General features: G+C 41.9%; 1 protein-coding gene across 1 annotated transcript; it reads left to right on the top strand.

The window, feature by feature from the left end:
* The first annotated feature begins 1,652 nt into the window (after nt 1–1,652).
* LOC147747596 (uncharacterized) lies at nt 1,653–18,538 on the top strand. Its single transcript, XM_086936335.1, has 6 exons — nt 1,653–1,785; nt 2,031–2,095; nt 6,653–6,688; nt 12,891–13,328; nt 16,545–16,760; nt 18,201–18,538. Exons 4-6 carry the CDS (start codon nt 12,891–12,893, stop codon nt 18,483–18,485), a joined length of 939 nt encoding a protein of 312 aa, XP_086792461.1. The 5' UTR covers nt 1,653–1,785; nt 2,031–2,095; nt 6,653–6,688; the 3' UTR covers nt 18,486–18,538.
* The last annotated feature ends 7,502 nt before the right edge of the window (nt 18,539–26,040 follow it).

The raw sequence follows: 26,040 nt of genomic DNA, 5'->3' as shown, positions 1-26,040 counted from the left end.
CACCCTCAACCCTCACCCTCAACACTCACCTACCCTCACCCACCCTCAACACCTCACCCTCACTCAACACCTCAGCCTCGCCCTCACTCGCCCTCACCCTCAACGTCTCATGCTATTTTTAAGGGTAACTTGGCGCTAACAGTTCAAGTCAAATGACAGTAAGGTAGAAAAATTCTATAGTCACTCACCCTCAACGCCTCACCCAACATCTCACCTTCACTCACCATCAACATCTCACCCTCACTCACCCTCAAAACATCAGCCTCAATTCCTCACCTCAACCCCTCACCCTCAACCATTCAACCTCACTCACCCTCCCTCACCCTCAACCCCTCACCCACACCCTCAACACTTCACCTTACACACCTCACCCTCAGTAACTCTCAATCCCTCAATCACCCTTCCCCTCACTCATCCTCAATACCTCACCCTCACTAACACTCAACCCCTCACTCACCCTCACTCTTACTTTCACTTACACTCAAGACCTCAGCCTCACCCTCACTCATCCTCACCCTCAACCCCTCATGCCATTTTTAAGTGTACCTTTGCGTAGACAGTTCAAGTCGATTTACATTAAAGGAGAAAATGGTGTCTGGAAACGTTAACAAAACTACTATAGTTTACATACCATGCCGTACACACACACCAACATAATTCCTAGCATTTAAAATTACCCACAGACACATTGAAGGGCCGCATTCTCAGCAATGCTCACTATTTTTATACTACAAATAACAACACAACTTTGATGGCAAATAAATCAGCTCAGAACATTTCGCCACACCTATCGCTACATTTATCTATTGGCAAACAAAATCATCGAACATCTTTCTCAGTCTCCCACTGTATTTCTATGGTGACACTCACACATTAATGGAGGCATCTGCAGCAATGTCCTGTTTTTTCATACTAAACATAAACGCCACAACTTTGAGCCTGTATATTACAAGACTTACATTAAGGGACGCACCCGCAGCGAAATTCAGTATTTACAACACGTACACACACCGCCAAAATTAGCCTAGCACTTAAAAATACCCACAGACACATTTAAGGGCCACTTACGCAGCAATGTTCACTATTTTCATAATAAAACGAAAAACACAACTTTAATGGCAAATATTGCATCCGGCCTCTGACCCGTTCAGCACCACACCTGTCTTTCCATTTCTTTTTTGCCAAACAAAATCATCGACCATCTTTCTCATTTACCCACTATTTTTTCACGTTGCCACACACACATTAATGGACGAATCCGCAGCAATTTTCAGTATTTTCATACTAAACCTAAACGGCACAACTTTGAGCCAGTATATTACAAGAGTAGTAGGTTTTAAAGTGAAACTTTGTATACTTTTGATGCTTTATATATGCCATTTTTACGTGTAACTTCGAGCAGACAGTTGAAGGCCCTTTGCTTTGTTAGTTCCGAGCAAAATCTTATATGGCCTTAAGGGAGTTGCCCAGTGAAGTCTACTGGCGCGCCTATGTCGAAACTCCATCTGCATACACATTCAAACATTCACACTTCCAAGTCGCGCACATCAGCTAGTGTGACTTTTCCTTGGGGCAAGGGAAGGACTAAAAGCTTTGATCCTTTCTTAAACACAAAAAAAAAAAAGATTCTTGCATCGTTACCCCCTATTTAAGCAGAGGGACGGGTCACTTTAAGTCATACTCTCTTTTTACCAGCGAGGACAGAAGTTCGACTTACAGAACGGCGCTGTACTTGCTGCTATCGACCAACAGCCACTGAAAAATTACGGCATTCAATCTTAGAACGTAAGTGCATGCAAGTGTTATTTTTATACATCTAAGGGACAGTATTGATATATTTACTTGCGTTTATTAGAATTGTTACTATATCAACATTGCACCTGTGTTAAATTATTCTGCCACATGTGTGTTTGCTAATCTACATTTTCTATGGTAATACTTAGCAAAGGACTACGTAATTTCTTAAACAGGTCATACCTTGGTTTAAACCAACAGATACATATTGCTTTTTTTATCGTTATCTCTTGTAGGTTATTGGTACGCTTTCAACATTTCCTTGATAGGGGGAAAGAAACTGCGCACCAACATATATCATGTAAGTACAGCCAACTGTTCACTCTTCTACACAATTTTTACTTTCGTTCCTAACACTCCGACGTGGGGGCAGGGTCAGTCGTTAAGGGTCGGGTCGACAGCAACAACATAAAACTGACCATGAGGTTATTCACAGTACCCTGCAGGCGAAGGCTTCGTGCACTTAGCCCTCCCGGCATACACATAATTTTGTCGCTCTCTTTCTCTCTTCGTCTCCCTCCCTCTCTATAGCACACTAATCACACACACCCTGTCACATTAGGCAAGACACTGCATCTTACACTAATCACACACAGCCTGTCACATTAGGCAAAACACTGACTGCCACCCTTATACAACACGTGCAACTCCTACGCAATTTAACATCATAGCACTTCGCCACTACAGCACCAAACTTTCAGTCAGAACTTCGAAATGCACATTAATTTGCACGTAAACAGGCAACACTTTACAACATTTATGCACAATGCATTCATTCGTTGCTTTACTTGCACAGTTAGTAATCCAAGTTACAAGCTGACACACAGAAACAGCCACTCGTACAACTACTAGTATTACATTTTCACAAGCACACATCCAATAACACATTAGCCAGGACTAGCTGCCTACCCAAAAAAAAAATGGACCTTACACTTACTACACTATTCACAGGCACATTGGAACATTAGGGGGAATAGTACAGTCATAATCCGTTCTCAACACTTCGCCACACCACAACAAACTTTTCATACACACAATCCACTATCAAGGGGACTTTCGCCCACACCCTCTATTACATGGCTACTCACAATCTTTCAAGCAGGTGAAAAATGTACAGTTTACTTTGTGTACAAGGACCGCATCGGTGGGGGCAATGTTAGTTGTTAAGGGTCGGGGCGACAGCAACAACATTAAACTGACCATGAGGTTAATCACAGGACCTTGCAGCCGAAGGCTTCGTGCACTGAGCCCTCCCGGCATACACATAATTTTCTCGCTCTCTTTCTCTTTCGCTCTCCCTACATCTCTATAGCTCTCTCTCCCTCTCTATAGCTCCCCCTCCCTCTCTCCTGTCTTCCTCTGTTTCACTCTAACTGTGTTCCTCCCTCTGTCTCACTCTCCCTCTTTTCTTCCTCCTCTCTCCCTCCCTCTCCGTCTCCCTCCCTATCACCCTTCATCTCACTCCCTTTCTCTTCCTCTCCCTCCACTTCCCTTCCTTTACCTAACTTTCCCTTCCTCTCTGTCTTTGTACATAACTCTCCATTTGTCTCCCATTTACTCCCTCTCTATCTTTCTACATTACTTGCACACTAACTGGGTACACCAACACTCCGCCACACCACAACAAAATTTTCAAACATACATTCCACGAACAAGGACACTTTCACACACACCTTCTATTACATGCCTACTCACAATCTTTCTCTCAGGGGCAAAATTTAATGTTTACTAAGTGTCCAAGGACCGCATCGGTGGGGGCAGGGTCAGTGGTTAAGGCTCGGGGCGTCAGCAACAACATAAAACTGACCATGAGGTTATTCACAGTACCCTGCAGCCGAAGGCTTCGTGCACTGAGCCCTCCCGGCATAGACATAATTTTCTCGCTCTCTTTCTCTCTTCGTCTCCCTCCCTCTCTATAGTACACTAATCACACACACCCTGTCACATTAGGCAAAACACTGAATCTTACACTAATCACACACAGCCTGTCACATTAGGCAAAACACTGACTGCCACCCTTATACAACACGTGCAACTCCTACGCAATGTAACATCATAGCACTTCGCCACTACAGCACCAAACTTTCAGTCAGAACTTCTAATTGCACATTAATTAGCACGTAAACAGGCAACAGTTTACAACATTTACGCACAATGCATTCATTCGTACATTTCCTTGCACAGTTAGTAATCCAAGTTACAAGCTGACACACAGAAACAGCCACTCGTACAACGACTAGTATTACATTTTCACATGCACACATCCAATAACACATTATCCAGGATTAGCTGCCTACCCAAAAAATAATGGACCTTACACTTACTACACTAGTCACAGGCACATTGGAACATTAGGGGGAATAGTACAGTCATAATCCGTTCGCAACACTTCGCCACACCACAACAAATTTTTCATACACACAATCCACTATCAAAGGGACTTTCGCACACACCCTCTATTACATGGCTACTCACAATCTTTCAAGCAGGTGAAAAATGTACTGTTTACTTTGTGTCCAAGGACCGCATCGGTGGGGGCAGGGTTAGTTGTTAAGGGTCGGGGCGACAGCAACAACATTAAACTGACCATGAGGTTAATCACAGGACCCTGCAGCCGAAGGCTTCGTGCACTGAGCCCTCCCGGCATACACATAATTTTCTAGCTCTCTTTCTCTTTCGGTCTCCCTACATCTCTATAGCTCTCTCTCCCTCTCTATAGCTCCCCCTCCCTCTCTCCTGTGTTCCTCTGTTTCACTCTAACTGTGTTCCTCCCTCTGTCTCACTCCCCCTTTTTTCTTCCTCCTCTCTCCCTCCCTCTCCGTCTCCCTCCCTATCACCCTGCATCTCACTCCCTTTCTCTTCCTCTCCCTCCATTTCCCTTCCTTTCCCTAACTTTCCCTTCCTCTCTGTCTTTGTACATAACTCTCCATTTGTCTCCCATTTACTACCCTCTCTATCTTTCTACATTACTTGCACACTAACTGTATACACTTTCAATATTACACGCACACCGCATTCATTTTCATATTCAATGCAATATAGGAAGTAATCTAAGTTACACGATGACACACACACACATTTTTCGGTACGTCTCGCACTATTAACTCTTCACGCACACACTCACTCCCTCTCCATCCCCAACAACAATTCCAGCTTTTAAAACTAACAACAGACACATTCAAGTCCCACATCCTCAGCAATTCTAAACTATTTTCCGAATACAAATAACGACACTACTTTAAGGGTGTCTTTACTTTTTGAAGCCACACACACACACTCACCCTCACTTACCCGCAACGCCTCACCCTCTCCCTCACTCACACTCAACACCTCACCCTCACTTACCCTCAACGCATCACCCTCAGTCACCTTTAACAGCTCACCCTCACTCACCCTCAACGCCTCTCCCTTTCTCACCCTCACCCTCACTCACCCTCAACGCCTCACCCTCACCCGCACTCACCCTCATTCTCACTCACCTTCACTCACCCTTAATACCTCACCAACACTCAACATCAATGCCTCGCTCTACCTCACCCTCCCTCACCCTCAGCCTCACTCACTCTTACTCACCCTCATCCACCATCACGCTCATCCTCACTCACCCTCACTTACCTTCACTTACCTTCACTCACCCTCAGTCACCCTCAGTCACCCTCACTCAATTCCTCACCCTCACTCACACTCACTCAACCTCTCACTCAACACCTCACTCTCACTCACCCTCAACACCTCACTCACCCTCAATTTCACTCACCCTTAATTTCACTCACCCTCACTCATCCTCAACACTTCACCCACCCTCACTAGCCCTCAACACCTCACACACACACCCTCAACACTTCTCCTTCAACTCCTCACTCACCCTCACTCTCACTCTCACTCAACACTTCAACACCTCAGCCTCACTCACCCTCAACACCTCACTCACCCTCAACACCTCACTCACCCACAACACCTCATTCCCACTCACCCACACTCACCCTCATCCTTACTCACCCTCAGGTTCTCACCATCACTCACCCTCAATCTCTAAGCCTAACCTACCTTCACTCACCCTCAACCCCTCACCCTCACTCACACTCACTCACACCATCCTCACTCACCCTCATGCTCACTCACCCTCATGCTCACTCACCCTCATGCTCACTCACCCTCATGCTCACTCACCCTCAACATGTCATCCTCACTCACCCTCACCATTACTCACCATCAAACAGTCACCCTCACTCTCACCCTCACTCATCCTCAATACCACTCACCCTCACTCACCCTCATCCCCTCCCCCTCACTCACCCTCACCCTCACCACCTCACCTCAACAACACTCAACACCTCACCCTCACACTCACACCCTCAACATTTCATCCTCATTCACCCTCAACCCCTCATCCACACTCACCCTCTCTCTCCTTTTCTAGCTCCCCCTCCCTCTCTCTTGCCTTCCTCTTTCTCACTCTAACTTTCTTAATCCCTCTGTCTCCCTCTCCCTCTCTCTCCCTCCCTCCATCCCCGTCTCCCTTCCTATCACTCTCCCTCTCACTCCCTTTCCTTTCCTCACACCTCATCCATTCTCTGATTCAATGCAACACATAACACACACACACATTTTTTAACGTCTCTCAGTATTAACTTTTCACGCACTCACTCACTCTCTCTCTGTCCCCCTTTTCCTCCCACTCCCTCTCTCTCCCTCTATCATCTCATCCCTGCCTGTGTGCCAGCCGTGGCACATACACTCACAGCAGCACTAGAGCTCTTAACAGGTCTTTAAAAGACTAATTACCTGCTAATGTGGCCTTTATGGCAAAAATTCGAAAAAATGTATTCTAAACAAAATTTTTCTTTTCTCCTTTCAGATTATTAAAACAACAACAAAAGAAACAGAAGTTAAGGTAAATACTACTTTGCCACTTAGTTTAAAATTTGTTAAAAGTTCATACCTTACAGTCCCCTAAAAAATTTGTTAGTTCACAAACCTTCTTAATTTACATTTGTTGATAACAACATTTCAGTATAACTTATAAGATGCAGAAATGCTTGAAAGCAAGTTACCATCAAGGGAATAGCAAATTTAATAGCAAATCACAAGGTAAGCAATGCTTACCAAATAGTGCTTTTGCTGTCTTGCACAATTTATGCAAGCCAGTAACTACTTGGAACTCTAATGATCTGCATTATATAATGGACCGTGGGGACGCTTTATATCTCCAAATGCATTCTATTAACAAAGAAACACTTATGCATCCAGATGACCTGCCAAGGTATATAGACCACAATCAAGAGATATATTCACTTTTGCTACGGAATGCTTACTACGGTGATGTCCTTAAACGTTTTGATAAAGCCTACCCAGATATTAGCACAGCATTAAATGTTACTATTAATAAGCACTGTGGTGTTCTACTTTGTATGAATGTTTATGTAATAGCTATTTTCAAACATATGCAATCATACTTTGTATTTGATTCACATAGTAGGGACCATGAAGGCATGCCTCATTCAAACGGAACATGTGTTACAATTGCATTTAATTCGTTTGAAGGGCTAATTCAATATGTTATGAAACTAGCATATAACTTTACACATCAGGCTGAGCAATGTGTCCAATTTGAATTAACACCAATAGATATAAAAGTCATTCAAAGGAAATCCTTTACAAAAGCACTTACTGTGCACAAAAAAAATAGTCACCTGCCGCAAGAAAGAAAAATTTGGGTACATACTACTGAATGTACTCCTAATCAGACGATAACATCAACATCAAGGTCTTCTGATCATTTACAGAATACAAGTAAGGGAGGGAATAGCAATAGCAATCATTTAGCACAATTACCAGGTAATAGTAAAGCTATCCAGGGAACAAATAAACAGTCTCGGAAAAGAAAAAGGGATTCAAGTACATGTCCAACTACAGTTGTACAAAGTAAAAAAGTTAATACAGCTGAAGAAGATATTACCAACAGTCAACTAAGTGCTACTGATAATAACATACCCATCTTCACGCAGGCCCAAAGACAGAAACGAGGTAAACAAATCCATACAATCATTCGCAAATTCCACCGGGAAATATTGCATGGGCCAGAGTACATTTGTACTCTTTGCAATCAACTGTGGCATAAACAAACGTTGCAAAATATACGCAGTGTTAGCCAATCCGAAATTTTCAACAAGTGTAACATTAGTAACAAGAAAACAAATTTTATTTGTAAGACTTGCTATTATTACATTAGAAAAAACAAAATACCACCATGTTCAATTGTAAATGGCATGGGCTTCCCAAATGTACCAGTTGAATTAGAATTATATGATTTAGAAGAAAGATTAGTTTCACCTAGGATACCATTCTTACAAATTCGGAGTCTGCCACGCGGTTTTCAAAAATCATTATCAGGTGCAGTAGTTAATGTACCTGCAGATGTTATGACAACTGTTACCATTTTACCAAGGCAAATTAATGACGCCATGACAATCCCAGTGAAATTAAAAAGGAAATTAATCTATAAATCATATACACATTATGAGAATATTAGACCAAATACTGTAAAAAAGGCAGCTACATGGCTAGCTAAAAATAGTACAATGTTTAATGAATATGGTGTTACCATTAACCCTGACTGGGAGTATATACCTCCAGAAATAGAATCTCACAATGAGACTTCTGAGACAAACAATTCATCTGATAGTTCTGACAACATAGAAGCTGGGAATTTGGATACTATGTTAACAAATGAAACTATTACTAGTAATTCGCTGAATGTGTTAAGTTTCGCTCCAGCTGAACATAACACGCCAAGAGGTTTATATGAGGATAAAGATTCAGAGTTTTTGGCTTTCCCTACTATTTTTTGTGGTGAACGAAGGCCTAACAATAAGGAAAGACACATACCGGTACATTATAGTACTATTTGCCAAGCAGAGTTAAGGAGTTATGATAGAAGAGTCGCTAAATCTATTACTAATGTCTTTTTTAAACTGAAGAAATTACATATTAAGCAGATCCATGGTAAAATCAACATTTCCGTCAGAAAACATTTTACAGATGGCAATAAAATAACTGCTAAAGACATTAAATGTAATATTGCCAATGTTTTACAGTTTAATGAGGGGTACAAAATATTAAAAACTATACGCAGTTCACCTCCATATTGGGAAGGTTGCAAAAAAGATATTTTTGCTATGATAAGGCAACTTGGCATTCCCACTTTCTTTTTGACATTATCTGCTGCAGAAACAAAATGGCACCATTTAATAAATATACTATTGAGAGTTAGAAACTTAAAGGAATGTACAGAGGAAGAATTCTTAAACATGTCTTGGGAAACTAAAAGTAAATTAATACAAGAAGATCCAATAACATGTGCAAGACAGTTTGACTATCAAGTTAGGAAATTCTTTAATTGTGTTTTGCTGAATGGCACTAATCCAATTGGGGAAATAGTAGACTACTTTTACAGAGTCGAATTCCAACAAAGAGGTTCTCCACATATACATGCATTACTCTGGGTAAACAAAGCACCATTATATGGTGTTTCACCAGTGGAAGAAGTCAATAGCTTTATTGACAAATATATCACTTGTCAGAAGTCTGAGAACCCTGTTTTACAACCGTTAATAAATCTACAAAGGCATGGTCACACCAAAAATTGCAGACGTAAACAGCAACGGACATGCAAATATCAATATCCCAAATATCCAATGTCAAGAACGCTCATATTAGAGCCATTAACACTGGAGGAGACAAATAACCAATGGCAAGATAATATGAAAATAATACATGAAGCTATGAATAATACTACTTTTAATACACTTTCTTTTGAGGAATTTTTGGACTTCATTAAAATGGATGATAAAGAATATATTACTTCTATACAAACTAGCTTACAAAAAACAACTATTTTTTTAAAAAGAACACCAGCCGAATGCTTCATCAATAACTACAATAGTACTCTTTTAGAAGCTTGGCGAGCAAACATAGACTTGCAGTTTATACTAGACCCTTATGCTTGTGCAGTCTATATTATCTCATATATCAGTAAATCGCAAAGAGGAATTAGCAAACTTCTAGCGCAAGCTGCTAAAGAGGTAACAAGCAATAGTAATATCAAAGATCAACTTAAACACATAGGGAACAAATTCCTCAACTGCACAGAAATTAGTGCTCAAGAAGCAGCATATCTAATTCTTCAAATACCATTACGGAAAAGCTCACGATCATTTGTATTTATTAATACTAGCCGTCCAGAGAAAAGAACTTATTTAATGCGTGATATCGAAACTATTAATAACTTGCCCGAAAATTCAACTGACATTCAATGTGAAAATATTATTATTAAGTACTGCAAAAGGCCACAATCATTAGAGATGTGCACTTTAGCAGACTATGCGGCTAATTTCAACTATGTGAAGAAAAAAACACATGGGAAAGAAATAAATGATTGCGAAGATTTACTAGCAGAACAAAACTTTTACAGCTCAGATGAGGAAGAATTAGAAATAGAATGTAGTGACGGAAATAAACAACAACAGAAACATAATTATGATTATGCTTTAAATAAGCGCAGACAAGGGAAAATAATACGCTTTTGCAGATTTAGCAAAAATAATGAACCAGAAGAGTATTATAGAGAAATCTTAATGTTGCACTATCCATGGAGGGAAGAAGAAAAAATACTAATCAACAAGGAAACTTACTATGATAGGTATCTGGAAGTTAAAAAATTTGTTGACACACAACTAAAAATCTATAACAAACAGCATGGCGAACTTACAAACATTATTCATGAACAGTCTCATGAAAATGTAATTTCACCTCCTCTATCACCAACTGTGAATATACAGACAGAAGACAAAAATCCAGAACATAATAATAGATATGATTTGGCTCTAGATTTAGGAATTAGAACTACAACTGAAGAACAAAGCTCAACTAACGTTATTTTGCCCAATGAAAAATACCAACAACTTATGCAAAACTTAACGGAAGAACAACTTAAATTTGTTTACCATCACTTGCATTGGTTTAAAACTACTAGCACTCCATGCTATACTTTTTGCACTGGAGGGGCTGGTGTTGGGAAAAGTTTTGTAATATCTGCACTATATCAAACTTTACTACGCTACTATAACACTAAGGCCGGTGAAAATCCTGATAATGTTTATATCTTACTTACTGCTCCAACAGGAAAGGCTGCCCATAATATTAATGGCAAAACACTGCATAGCACTTTCAAAATACCTGTGTCGCAAAGTTTGACTTATAAACAACTGAGTCATGAACATAGAACTGCTCTACAAATGGAAATGATGCATGTTAGAGTTGTTATTATTGATGAAATTTCAATGGTAGGACACAATATGTTGAATTTTATACATAACAGGCTTCAAGAAATTAAATCATCTAATGAACCATTTGGAGGAATTTCTATTTTAGCCATTGGTGATTTTTACCAATTAAAACCTGTATTTGACAGATACATTTTTCAGGATTCTACACAAATGTATGGTCCTTTAAGTGCTAACTTATGGAAAGAACATTTTAAAATTTTTGAATTAACAAAAATTATGCGCCAAAAAGAAGATCTACAATTTGCTGAATTACTAAACAGATTGAGAGAAGGCAAGCATACTGAAGAAGATATTTCACAAATTAAGCAAAGGGAAATACAACCTGATGAGACTTTATTAGAAACAATTCCATATATCATGTCAACTAATCTAGAAGTTAATGAAATTAACAAAAAGGTTTTAGAACAACATTGCAAAGATTATCCTGTCTACATAACAGTAGCAAGCGATACTGTTAGTTCTGATTTGTCTGAAAGTGTGAAAAAAACGATTCTTAAGCAACTGCCCAAAGATCCACAGAAAACAATGGGCCTTTCACATACATTACACATTGCCTTACAACTTCGTTATGATTTAAGTTGCAATGTGGATGTCAATGATGGTTTAACAAATGGCGCAACTGGTGTTGTACAATTAGTAGAATTGATTAACAATACACCTATTATTGTTTGGTTGTTATTTGACAATCCCACTATAGGACAAACAACCAGACAACAATATAAACACTTATTTCATTCACAAATACAAAATACATGGACACCAATACATGCTATTGCTAGACATTTCCAATACACTAAGAAATTTATTACCATTATACGGAAGCAATTTCCTTTACGCCAAGCATCAGCACGCACTATACATCGCACACAAGGTGCAACTCTCGAACCACTTTATATACACTTTAATAACAGCAAGATTCATCATTTGCATTATGTTGCTATTAGCAGGGCAAAATCAATACAAAATGTCTATGTACACAATTTTGATGAACGTAAAATTGTAGTACATCCACAAGTTAATGAGGAAATGCACAGATTAAGGACAGAAATGCCACTTGAAATACATATCCCACAGTTACATACATACAGTGCACATTTCAATATCATTGCACACAATATAAGATCACTACAGAAAAATTTTTCATCTATGGTAGCGGATAGGAATATATTACAAGCAGACATTATTTGCTTAACTGAGATCAACACTACAAGAAATGCTACAGCTAATGATTTCACGATAGAACAATATCATCACATTATATTTGATAAATTTCATACATACAACACAAACCATGGAATGATTATGTACTACAAAAAAGATTTATTTATATTGCCTATTTATGAGACACTTGAAGGGATAGACATTTTACATTTTACTCTACAGATTGATGACACAGATTACCTTATTATTATTTTATACAAACCACCCCTAAAAAGTATAACTTCTCTTTTTGATTTCATCACAAATATTACTGATTTTTACCCCATGCACAAATTGATTATTATAGGGGATTTCAATGTGGATGTATCTCAAACAAATGCAAACAGCAAGCAATTACTTGGATTCTTTGAAACAAAATTACAATGTCAACAACTCATTAACAGTTATACAACTAACTACCAATCCATTTTAGATCATATATATACAAATGACCAACTACACAACTATGGTACTTTAGAATGCTATTACAGTGATCATAAACCAATATGGGTTTGTATTTAACATGTTATATCACATTTTCTATTTCAGATGATGTCTATTGAAGAAATAATGAACATTAATACTGATGACAACAAACCATACCAGAAACCAATAAGAGTTAATGTCATCAGCTGCTCAGGGAAAACTACATACAAAAATGCTAAACAAGAGCAGAAAATATTATTCCATTTGGCTTTAGCAGATAAAACTGGAACAATTAAATGTACTTGTTACCAAGAAAATTTATATGAGCAAACGAAAATAAACTGTGGACTACTGATACGAAACTTTATTCTCAAAAACAAAACAATTTTAATTACAAAACAAACTAAAGTAACCAAATTTCCCGCAATGACAATCGAGGAGGGCCTGATCCAACAAGCAAACAACATTTTGCATCCGCCTGCACCATCGGCTTCTCCCATCAAGGAAATAAAACGGGCAAGTTTAAAAAGCCTGATGACCGTTTCAGGGACAATAATTGCCGTAAGTATGAACACAAACAAGTTATCATGTCAACTAAAAAAAAACTATTGTCTTGCAGTGGAAAAGTTGGACTTATTAGTATTGAAAATGACATATCTTATGTATTTTTGCTTTTTCGAAATTGCAAGTCTAAATAGTCTGATGACTGTTTCAGGGACAATATGTGCCAGAAGTATGAACACAAACATGTCATCATGTCTACTAAAAAAATGCATAGTTGGCTTACACACAAATTACACATTTAGGGGCACGATGTAGGTAGCCCTTTAGCGATCCCAATCGGCCAAAAATACCGATTTTGGGCCGTTTCAGATCGGTAAAGGGCTATTGAGATGTAGGGGCACATTTTAGGTAACTTTAGCAAATTTGTTTAATTACCGAATCGGTACTTTTACAGATTCAATAAAATTAACTGAAATGTAATGTAGGTATGCAATTTACCTTCTGCACATGGCTTACACGATCGGTATTTTACCATGGAATACAAATCCAGGGTAAAATACCTATGGCATGTGACAGGCAGACCTGCCCTTAGGGCAGGTATGCTTGCCACATGGCACCTGTGCCTTTTTTGGGGGTGCCAGAGGGTGTCAAAGTGACACCCCCTGCACCCTTCATAATTCTTTAATTACAGATTCTGTAAATACCGAATCGGTAAGGCCTAATCATTCCTATGGGCTTCAAAGCCCATAGGAATGAATGGGCATTACCTATTCGGTATTTACCGATTCGGTAATTAAAGATTTGTTAAGGATTCTGTAATGAATCCAGATGTTGGTACCTACATACAAAAATGGGATTTACCTACATCGGGCCCTTAGGAACTTCACTAACAACCTCAAAAAAGCTTGCATTAGACACTCTTTCACACTATGTCTAAAGTAATAGTTTTGAGAAATATAATAGGCCAGTGCTTTGGGGTATAGTACAAATTCAAGTACTCTCCACAAAGCCAATTTTTACTAAAACAAAAATGCACTATGGTAGAAAGTATGTTCATTTGGGTCGTGGAATATAATACATTATATTACCAGTCATACAACGCACTACTACTATGTGTTTTTACTGTCACTATTTTGTAGAATTGTTCTTTTTAGGTTTACCAAAAGTACGCAAATACTGTCTTTACATCAATGCCTCACCGTCAGTCAACATCACTCAGCCGCACCACCCAACCCTCACTCTCCCTCAACATCTCACCCTCAACTATTTGATCTTAATGCCTCACTCAACCTCAATCTCACTCACCCGAGATCACCCACAACACCTCCTCCTCACTCACCCTCAATCACCCTCACTAGCCCTCCACACCTCCCACTCTAAAACTCTACCCTTCTCCCTCAAATACTCACTCACTCTCACTCAACACCTCAACACCTCAGCCTCACACTCAACATCAATCACTCACCCTCACTCAGCCTCATCCTTACTCACCCTCAACTTCTCACCCTCAATAACTCTCAACACCTCACCCTCACTCACCCTCAACACCTCACCCTCAACAATTCACCCTTAATGCCTCACTCAGCCTTAATCTCACTCACCCTCAATCACCCTCAACACCTCTCACTCAATCACCCTCACTCGCCCTCAACACCTCCCCCTCAAAAAGTCAACACTTCTCACTCAACTCCTCAGTCACCCTCACTCTCACTCAACACCTCAACACCTCAGCCTCAACATCAACACCTCACCCTCACTCAATCAATCACCCTCACTCACCCACACTCACACTCATCCTTACTCACCCTCAACTTCTCACACTCAATCTTTCACCCTCAACACTCCCTCACTCTCACTCACCCTCAACCCCTCACCCTAACTCTGCCTCACTCACACTCACCCTCATGTAACACCTCGTCCTCACTCACCCTCAACCCCACCCTCACTCACCCTAACCCTCAACACCTCACCCTCAATCACTCACCCTCACCCACACCCTCACTCATGTCATCAGGTCTACTAAAAAAATGCATACTTGCCTTACACACACAGCACACATTTAGTAAGTTAATTAACAATTAAACAAAAAACACGCCTTTTGAAAACTATAATATGGCAGCACTTTCCGGTATACTACAAATACAAGTACTCTCTACAAAGCCAGTTTTTTCTAAAAATATTGCTATCATTTAGGAAGGATGTTCATTTGGGTCGCTAAATATAATACATTATATGGCCATTCATACAACGCAATAGTAAGATGTATTTTGACAGTAAATATTTTATACAATGCTTAGTTTTTGTTTAGGAATAGAACTAAAAAAACACTGTCTTTACCTCAATGACTCACCCTTAGTCACCCTCACTCATTCTCAAAACGTCACCCTGACTCACCCTCAACACCTCACCCTTAACACCTCAGCCTCAACGCCTCACTCACCCTCAATCACACTAAACTACTCACCCTCACTCACCCTCACTAGCCATTAACACCTCCCCCTCAAAAACTTAACACTTCTCCCTCAACTCCTCAGTCAACCTCACTCTCACTCAACACCTCAGCCTCAGCCTCACCCTCCCCCTCACTCACCCTCAACACCTCACCCTCACCCAATAACTCACCCTTTCTCACCCACACTCACCCTCATCCTTACTCACCATCAACTTCTCAACATCAATCACCCACAATCTCTCACCCTCAACACTCACTCACTCTCACACTCAACTCCTCACCCGAAATAACCCTCACTCAGCCTCAGTCACACTCACGCTCATCGTTACTCACCCTCAACTTCTCACCCTCACTCACCTTCAATCTCTCACCCTCACCCTCTCACCCTCACCCTCACTCACCCTCACTTACATTCAACCTCACCCTCACGTAACACCTCATCCTCACTCACCCTCACTCCCCAACAACTCCTCACACTCAACACCTCACACTCAATAACTCACCATCACCCTCACTCATGTCATCATGTCTACTTAAAAAATGCATAGTTCACTTACACACACATTACACCTTTAGTAACTTCAATAACTAACTGGAAAAATTTTGAATTATACACTCTTCAAAGATAGCAGTGCGTTGGTGTATACTACAAAAACAAGTACGATCTACAAGGCCATTTTTTACAATAAACAATTCAATCTTTTAGAAAGGACGTTCATTTGGGACGTTAAATATGATACATTATATAGCCTTTCATACAATGCACTAGTAATATCTGTTTTTACTATCACTATTTAATAGAATGCTTTCTTTTTGTGTAGGAAGAGGACGCAAAAACGGTGTTTATCAATGGGCAAGATACCCCACTCAAATCCATTACAATAAAAGATGCAACTGATGATATAAAAGTGACACTGTGGAGAGAAGCGTCACTATTTAAAATACATCTTGGGAAATATGTGACCCTGACTCATGTCACTGTACATGAATTCAATTGCCAAAAAATATTGAATACAACGCGCCATAGCAAAATGGAGGTAAGCACAACAAACCAAACATTTTGCAATTATCTCTTTTCAGCCACTCTTGGAATTTCACCCAGTCTTGCCCTTTCAACAACTCTGCCCCTTCCACCCACTCTGGACATTTTACCCACTCGGGACATTTCAGCCACTTGGGACCTTTGACCCACTCGGGAGCTTTCACCCACTCGGGAGCTTTCATCCACTCGGGACCTTTCAACAACTCTGGCTCTTTCACACACTCTAGGCCTATCACCCAATCTAGACTTATCACCCACTCTAGACTTATCACCCACTCTCATACTCACTCACCCTCAACAACTCACCATCAACACCTCACCCTCATACTCACTCACCCTCAAATCCTCGCGCTCATTCACCCTCACTCACCGTCAACACACTATCACACTACAACAACAAACAAATACTTACCACCACAGCAACACTTCATTCACCCTAAACACCTCACCCTTAACTCCTCACCCACCCTCAATCTCAATCATCATCAATCACCTTCAACATCTCACACTCAACACCACTCTCATACTCACTCACCCTCACAACATCACCCTCATTTACCCTCACTTACCGTCAACACACTATCACACTACAACTACAAAAAAACACTTACCACCACAGCAACACTTCACTCACCCTAAACACCTCACCCTTAACTCCTCACTCTCACTCATCCTCAATCACCCTCAACACCTCACCCTCACTCACCTTCAACGCCTCACCCACACTCACCCTCACACTCAGCTTCTCACCCTCAGCCTCAACACCTCACTCTCACTCACCCTCAACGCCTCACCCTCAGTCAATCTCAACACATCACTCACCATCACTCTCACTCATCCTCAATCACATTCAACACCTCACCCTCAACACCTCGCTCACCCTCAGCCCCTCACCCTCACTCACCCTCAACTCCTCACCCTCACTCATCCTCACTCACCCTCAACACCTCCCCCTCATTCTCACTCACTCTCCCTCTCACTCACACTCATACTCACTCACCCTCAACACACTATCACACTACAACAACACACAAAAACTTACCACCACAACACCACTTCAATCACGCTCAACACCTCCCCATCAGCCCCTTACTTACCCTCACTCTCACTCATCCTCAAACACTGACTCACCCTCAATCTCACTCACCCTCAACGCCTCACCCTCACTCACCCTTAACATCTCACCCTCACTCACCCTCAACACACTATCACACTACAACCACACAAAAAAAATATTACCACCACCTATCACCCACTCTCGACCTATCACCCACTCAAACCCTATCAACAACTGGGACCCTTTCACCTACTCAGTCCATTTCACCCAATGTGTCCCTTTCAACAACTCTGTCCCTTTCAACCACTATAGGCCTTACACAAAAAATAAAGTATACAAATTTAAAAAATAATTGTTGCTTGTATTTTCTCTCAACAGGTAACAGCCCCACCAGAGGAAAAGATGGACATTCTAATTTATGGCGTTGAAAGCTCTACTGAGCAAACCAGTATTATCACAATAAAAGTGACAAACACAGACGAATTGCAATCCATGCCCATCGAAAACGAGATCTTAATTAAATGGTTTATGTTAGATGAGGAAGTTGACAACATCGGAGATGCCCTTGTCCATTTTTTGCCACAAACTTTTGAAGTTGTCTTTTGTAATGGGCAAATCATAAAGATTTTGAAAGAAAAAGACGATGAAATATTTTCTGACTAAATTTTGCATGTTGCCAGGATATCTTTTTTTTGTACAAAGTTAAACAATAAATATTTGTGATTTTTTTTACAAAATAAAAAAGTGTGTAATACAAATTTTACAACTTCTATGGTCATTTTTTCTATACGAAAGGCAAATTATAACTAAGACACTCAATTTATACAACATAGTCACACCCACATACAACATTCAGCCAATCCATTTGACATTACAAAAACATATACAAAATACACATACTTTGTAGCTTCCACGCACTACAGTATTAGGTATGAATGAGACTGTTGAGCTAAATACGCCTGTGCTGCTGCAGAGTTATGCTGTGTTGTTGAGCAATGTTACTGTGGGGGGCCGAATGTTAAGGTGGTATTGATGCGTGTTCCATTGGTGGACATCACAAAGTAGGTTGTTGGGAGAAGTGCAACTGTTGTTGGGATGAGTTATGCTGTGGTGGTAATAGTTGAACACTAACACAGCACAACTCATCATCAACACATCACAACAACAGCATTAGGAAGCACCACACTAACAACACTCATCAACACACCAACATCACTCTACACCACCACAACAGCATCATTCTACAACAACAACATACAAAAACACAAACACACTTACTTTACAATAACGAGTCACACATGCAAAACACTCACATTTGCCAATCACACCCTCACTCACACTCACTCACTCTTAACTCATCACCCACCCTAAATTACACTCACTCACCCTCAACACCTCATCCTCACTCTCCCTCAACACCTCATCCTCACTCACCATCAACACATCACCATCACCCTCACCCACCTTCACTCACCATCAACACCTCACCCTCACTCACCATCCACCCTGCACCCTCAAACACTCAATCACCCTCGCTCTCAACACCTCTCCCTCAACGCCTCACCCTTAACCCCTCACTCACCCTCACGCTTAACAATCCTCAATCACCATCAACACATCACCCTCAACGCCTTACCAACACTCACCCTCAGCCCCTCACCCTCAGCAACAACACGTCACTCTCACTCACCCTCAACACCTCACCCTCAACAACTCATCATCAACACATCACTCACCCTCACTCTCACTCATCCTCAATACTCTCAACACCTCACCCTCGATACCTCACTCACCCTCAGTCCCTCACCCTCAACTCCTCACCCTCAACACCTCACCCACACTCATCCTCACTCACCCTCAAAAAATCACCATCAACACCTCACCCTCATACTCACTCACCCTCAACACCTCACCCTCATTTACCCTCACTCTCCGTCAACACACTATCACACTACAACAACAAAAAATACTTACCAACACAGCAACACTTCACTCACCCTCACTTCACTCACCCTCAACACCTCACCCTTAACTCCTCACTCACCCTCAATCTCAATCATCATCAATCACCCTCTACACCTCACACTCAACACCTCACTCTCATACTCACTCACACTCACTCACACTCAAAACATCACCCTCATTCATCGTCAACACACTATCACACTACAACTATAAACAAACACTTACCACCACACGAACACTTCACTCACCCTAAACACCTCACCCTTAACTCCTCACTCACACTCATCCTCATTCACCCTCAACACCTCACCCTCACTCACCCTCAACGCCTCACCCACACTCACACCCTCACCCTCAGCACCTCACTCTCTCTCATCCTCAATGCCTCACCCTCAACGCCTCACCCACTCACCCTCAGCTCCTCACCCTCAGCCTCAACACCTCACCCTCACTCACCCTCAACGCCTCACCCTCAGTCAACATCCACACATCACGCACCCTCACTATCACTCATCCTCAATCACACTCAACAGCTCACCCTCAACACCTCACTCACCCTCAGCCTCTCACCCTCACTCACCCTCAACTCCTCACCCTCACTCATCCTCACTCACCATCAACACCTCCCCCTCAGTCTCACTCACTCTCACCCTCACTCACCCTCATACTCACTCACCCTCAACACACTATCACACTACAACCACACACAAACACTTACCACCACAACACCACTTCAATCACGCACAACACCTCCCCATCAACACCTTCCTTGCTCTCACTCTCACTCATCCTCAATCACCCTCAACACCTCACCCTCACTCACCCTCAACGCCTCACTCACCCTCATAGCCTCACCCACCCTCAACACCTCACACTGACTCACCCTCAATCTCACTCACCCTCAACGCCTCACCCTCAATCACCCTCAACACCTCACCCTCACTCACCCTCAACACACTATCACACTACAACCACACAAAAAAACAATTAACACAACAACACCACTCATCACCACTGCAGCAAACAAAGGTCATACAATCAAAACATGTACCCTTTTAACAGTCACTCACACAACAACAGCTATTAATGGCCACTTTCACCAGGCATACACACACAACAGTCATCAGTACTGCAGTACTATGTCTAAATGAGACTGTTGGTGTGCAAAATACGGATGTGGAAGTGCAGAGTAATGCAGTGTAGTTGCTCAATGGTACTGTGGGGCTGCAGAAAGATAAAGTGGTATTGCTGCATGTTGCATTCGTGGACATCAGTGATGCCATTGTTGGTAGAAGTGCAACTGTTGTGGTGCAAAGTTATGCTGTGGTGGTAATTATTAAACATCAACACAGCACCACTCATCACTAGCACAAAACAACACATCACAACTACAGCATTACTAAGCACCACACACTAACATGCCCACACGCTCACACACCACCACCCTCACACACATCCACACTCAAACACTATCACACATCCTCGCACACCCACTCACATTCTCAATAAGCCTCATACCCTCACGCTCGCCAACAATCACTCAACCTCACCCTCACACCGTCACCCTCACACCATCATCCTCTCACCCTCAACACCTCACCCTCAACACCTCACCCTCAACACCTCACCCTCACTCACCATCAACACACTATCACACTACAACTACACACAAACACTTACAACAACAGCACCACTCATTACCACTACAGCATTACACATCAGACAAACTACATACAATCCAAACATGTGCGCTTTTAACATGCACACACACTAAGAGCTAGCAATGGACACTTTCACAAGCCGTACACACACAACAGTCATCAGTGCATCCTTTCACCATGCATACACCCACACAAACAGCCATAAAGCCACGAATTCAACAGTCACACACACCAACTGGCCAAAGTGCACGCTGTAGAACAACTTTTGGTACGTTGCACACACAATCACAGCAATACAAGCATGCTTTGGTGCTATACAGTACTGCAGTTCTATGTCTAAATGAGACTGGGGGAGTTCTAAATACAGCTCTACTGGCAAAGAGTGATGATCTCATGTTGCTCAATTGTAGTGTGGGGGTGCCGAATGTTAATAATGTGCTATTGCTGGCGAAATGGACATAAGGGAGGCCGTGCAAGAGAAAATTACTACACACAAGGCAAGTGCGACCGTAAAACACGTACGGCAAAACGAAACTCAATCCATGTCAAAGAATAAAACTAAATAGCAGCCATTGATAACATACAAAACACACTCAAATGAGAGGAGCCAGACAGGAAATACGTCCTAGCAAAGCAAGACCGAAAAGAATAATTACAGTAACATCAAGAAAAGGAAATGCATAAACAAATGTATAAGAACTCATAAAGGCACTCTTTCATAATAAGGGAATAAAATTGTCATTACCTGTCGATCGTAGCAGCTCATTCCCTGAAATGAAGAAGTTATAAAAGAAACACAGCAAAAAAGAAAACATACACAGTGCATACATAATACTTTTAACTACAACAAGCAAAATAAATGAATAGCGGCGAAAGAAGTCACATACGGGTACAAATGACACAAGAAAAAGCTAAGTCAGAGGGAAAATAAACATCACAGTGCCACCTCAGGCGAAACGAAACTCCGGAAAATACATTCAAGGAAGACACTAGCAAAGATTACACAATGCATCCCGAACTATCAACTTAAACACGAGCCAACATTCGCATAAAGATCAAGAAATATTGCAAAACACAAGGAAAGTCAGCGCGAAATCACAACGGACGCAATGTCAAAAACATAATACATAATAAAATAAACATTGCTTTATGTAACATTTCGAAAAAAAAACATTTTACAAACATATATCTTTTACAACAGTACTAAAGAATATTGTAACTCGAAAATCGATAATACACAAGGCGCAATACAAATAAAACACTCATACATCCTAATAAAACATTATGAATAATACGTATATACACACAAGTATTAATACATTCAAATTCATGTAATCAATGTTAATAAATGTACATCTTACCAGTCCAACGACGCAGCAACAACGACGGAGGAATAACACACCTTTACCGCACGAACATTCACACCAATGTAGAAAACGCCCCGTTAACGCACGTCAAATGCAACGCTACGTCACACAACGTAGAGCTGCGATTGGCTAAAAATTACGTAGCGCTCAACATTACATCACCATCAACTAAAAAATAGAACGCTAACATCCCTTACGTAACAAACGTAAAGGGAATACATTGCGTAATACCCTTTACTACAACAGAAATAAAACACATTTTAAGGACATACACTAAATAATTTTACAAACGTATACACATACGAAAATAGTTTTTTTTAACATTATAATCAACATTAACACATGGGCGAGACTCACATATGCCAATCACACCCTCAGTCACCCTCACTCACATTCACTCAAGCTCACTCACCCTCAGCACCTCACCCTCACTCACCCTTAACAACTCACCCTCACTCACCCTCAAAATACACCCTCACTCACACTCAATACCTCACCCTCACTCACCCACAATACCTCACCCTCACTCACCCTCACCAACTCACTCGCACTCAGCCCCTCTTCCTCAACTCTTACTCACCCGCACTCACACTCAACACCTCACCCTCACCTTTACTCACCTTCACCCTCATTCACCCTCAACACCTCACCCTCAACAACGCAATCACTCACTCACACTCATTCTCACTCACCCTCAAGACCTCACACTCACTGACCCTCAACACCTCACCCTCATTCACCCTCAGCCCCTCACCCTCAACACCTCAGCCTTACTCACCCTCAACACCTCAAAACAATCACTATCCCTCACTCACACTCAGCCCCTCACCCTCAACAACTTAATCCTCACTCACCCTCACCCTCACCCTCAAAACCTCAACACAATAACTAGCCCTCACTCACACTCAGCCCCTCACCCTCAACAACCCACCCTCACTGACACAATAAACCTCACTCACAACACATCACCCTCACTCAACTTCAACACATCACCCTCAACAAGTCAATCACCCTCAATAACTAACGCTCAACAAGTCTCATCATCACTCAGCCTCAACACCTCACACTCACTGACCCTCTACGCTTCGCCCTCAATCTAACTCACGCACCCTCACCCACCCCCACCCTCACACACATTCACACCCTCAACATAACAAATCCTCACTCACCCTCACACACCCTCACTCAACATCATGGCTTCAACAACACCCTCACATGCCCCCACCCTCACACACCCCCCACCCTTACACACACCCAAACTCACACACTATCACACATCCTCATACACCCACACACATTCTCAATAAGACTCACACCCTCACCCTAACACACAATCACTCACCCTCACCCTCACACCATCATCCACTCACCCTCAATCACCCTCAACGTCACTCACCATCACTCACAAAACATCACCCTCAACTTCACTCACCCTCACACTCATTCACCCTCAACACCTCACCCTCATTCACCCTCAGCCCCTCACCCTCAACACCTCACCCTTACTCACCCACATCCTCAAAAACTCAACCACAATCAGCCTCCCTCACTCACCCTCAGGCCCTCACCCTCATCACCTCACCCTCACTCACCCTCACCCTCACTCACCCTCAACTACTCACCCTAACTCAACCACAACACATCACCCTCACTCAACATCAACACATCACCCTCATCAACTCAATCACCCTCACTCACTAACGCTCACCCACCCTCACCCTTACTAAGCCTCAACACCTCACCCTCACTCACCCTCAACGCTTCACCCTCAATCACACTCAGGCACCCTCAACCACCCCCACCTTCACACACCTTCACATCCTCAACATCACACATCCTCACTCACCCTCACACACTCACACACCCTCAATCAACTTCATAAGCTCTACCACACACTCACATGCCAACACGCTCACACACCCCCACCCTCACACACATCCACACTCACACAATCTCACACATCCTCGCACACCCACTCACATTCTCAATAAGACTCAGAGCCTCACCCTCGCCAACAATCACTCACCCTCACCCTCACACCGTCACCATCACACCATCATCCCCTCACCCTCAACACCTCACCCACACTCACCATCAACACACTATCACACTACAACGACACAAAAATTTACCACCACAGCACCACTCATCACCACCACAGCATGACTCAGCAGACAAAGGTCATACAATACAAACTTCAACGCTTTTAACAGTCAGACACAACAACAGCTATCAATGTGAAATATCACCAGGCATACACACATAACAGTCATCAGTACTGCTGTAGTAGGTATAAATGAGACTGTTGTTGTGTGAACAACACATGTGGTAGTGCAAGGTGATGCTGAGTTGTTGCTCAATGGTACTGTGGGGGTGCAGAAAGATAAAGTGGTATTGCTGCGCGTTGCATTCGTGGACATCAGTGATGGTGTTGTTGGGAGAAGTGCAACTGTAGGGGTGATGAGTTATGCTGTACTGGTAATTATTAAACACCAACACAGCACCACTCATCACTAGCACAGAAAAACACATCACAACAACAGCATTACTAAGCACCACACTAACATCACTCAGCAACACACCAACATCACTCTGCCCCACCACAACAGCATCATTCAACAACAACACACTATCACACTACAACTACACACAAAAACAATTACCACAACAGCACCACTCATCACCACTACAGCATTACTCAGCAGACAAACTTCATACAATAAAAAAATGGATTCTTTTAACAAGCACACACACACACACATCAATGTACTCTATCACAAGGCGTATATACACAAGTCATCAGTATTGCTGTAGTATGTATGAATTACACTGTTCGGTAGCTAAATGGGGCTGTGGTGGGGCAGAGTGATGCTGTATTGTTGCTCAATGGTACTGCGGGGGTGCAGAATGATAAAGTGGAATTGCTGCGTGTTGCATTCGTGGACATCAGTGATGCCATTGTTGGGAGAAGTGCAACTGTTCTGGTGCTGAGATATGCTGTGCTGGTAATTATTAAACACCAACACAGCACCACTCATCACTAGCACAGAACAACACATCACAACAACAGCATTACTAAGCACCACACTAACATCACTCAGCAACACACCAACATCACTCTAGACCAACCAAACAGTATCATTCAACTAAAACACACTATCACACTACAACCACACACAAACATTTAACACCAAAGCACCAATCATTACCACTACAGCATTACTC

The sequence above is a fragment of the Lissotriton vulgaris genome, chromosome 1_1 (assembly GCF_964263255.1).
Source record: "Lissotriton vulgaris chromosome 1_1, aLisVul1.2, whole genome shotgun sequence".
In the NCBI taxonomy this organism is placed as follows: domain Eukaryota; kingdom Metazoa; phylum Chordata; class Amphibia; order Caudata; family Salamandridae; genus Lissotriton; species Lissotriton vulgaris.
Note: the sequence above shows the minus strand (reverse complement) of the source record. Positions and strands in the feature narration are given on the sequence as shown.

What these genes read in the sequence shown, in the direction of transcription:
- LOC147747596 (XM_086936335.1), top strand. Translation starts at nt 12,891, where the DNA reads ATGATGTCTATTGAAGAAATAATGAACATTAATACTGATGACAACAAA. An exon ending in TTTCAGGGACAATAATTGCC is followed by an intron (nt 13,329 to 16,544) that starts GTAAGTATGAAC and finishes CTTTTTGTGTAG; the next exon opens with GAAGAGGACGCAAAAACGGT. An exon ending in CGCGCCATAGCAAAATGGAG is followed by an intron (nt 16,761 to 18,200) that starts GTAAGCACAACA and finishes TTCTCTCAACAG; the next exon opens with GTAACAGCCCCACCAGAGGA.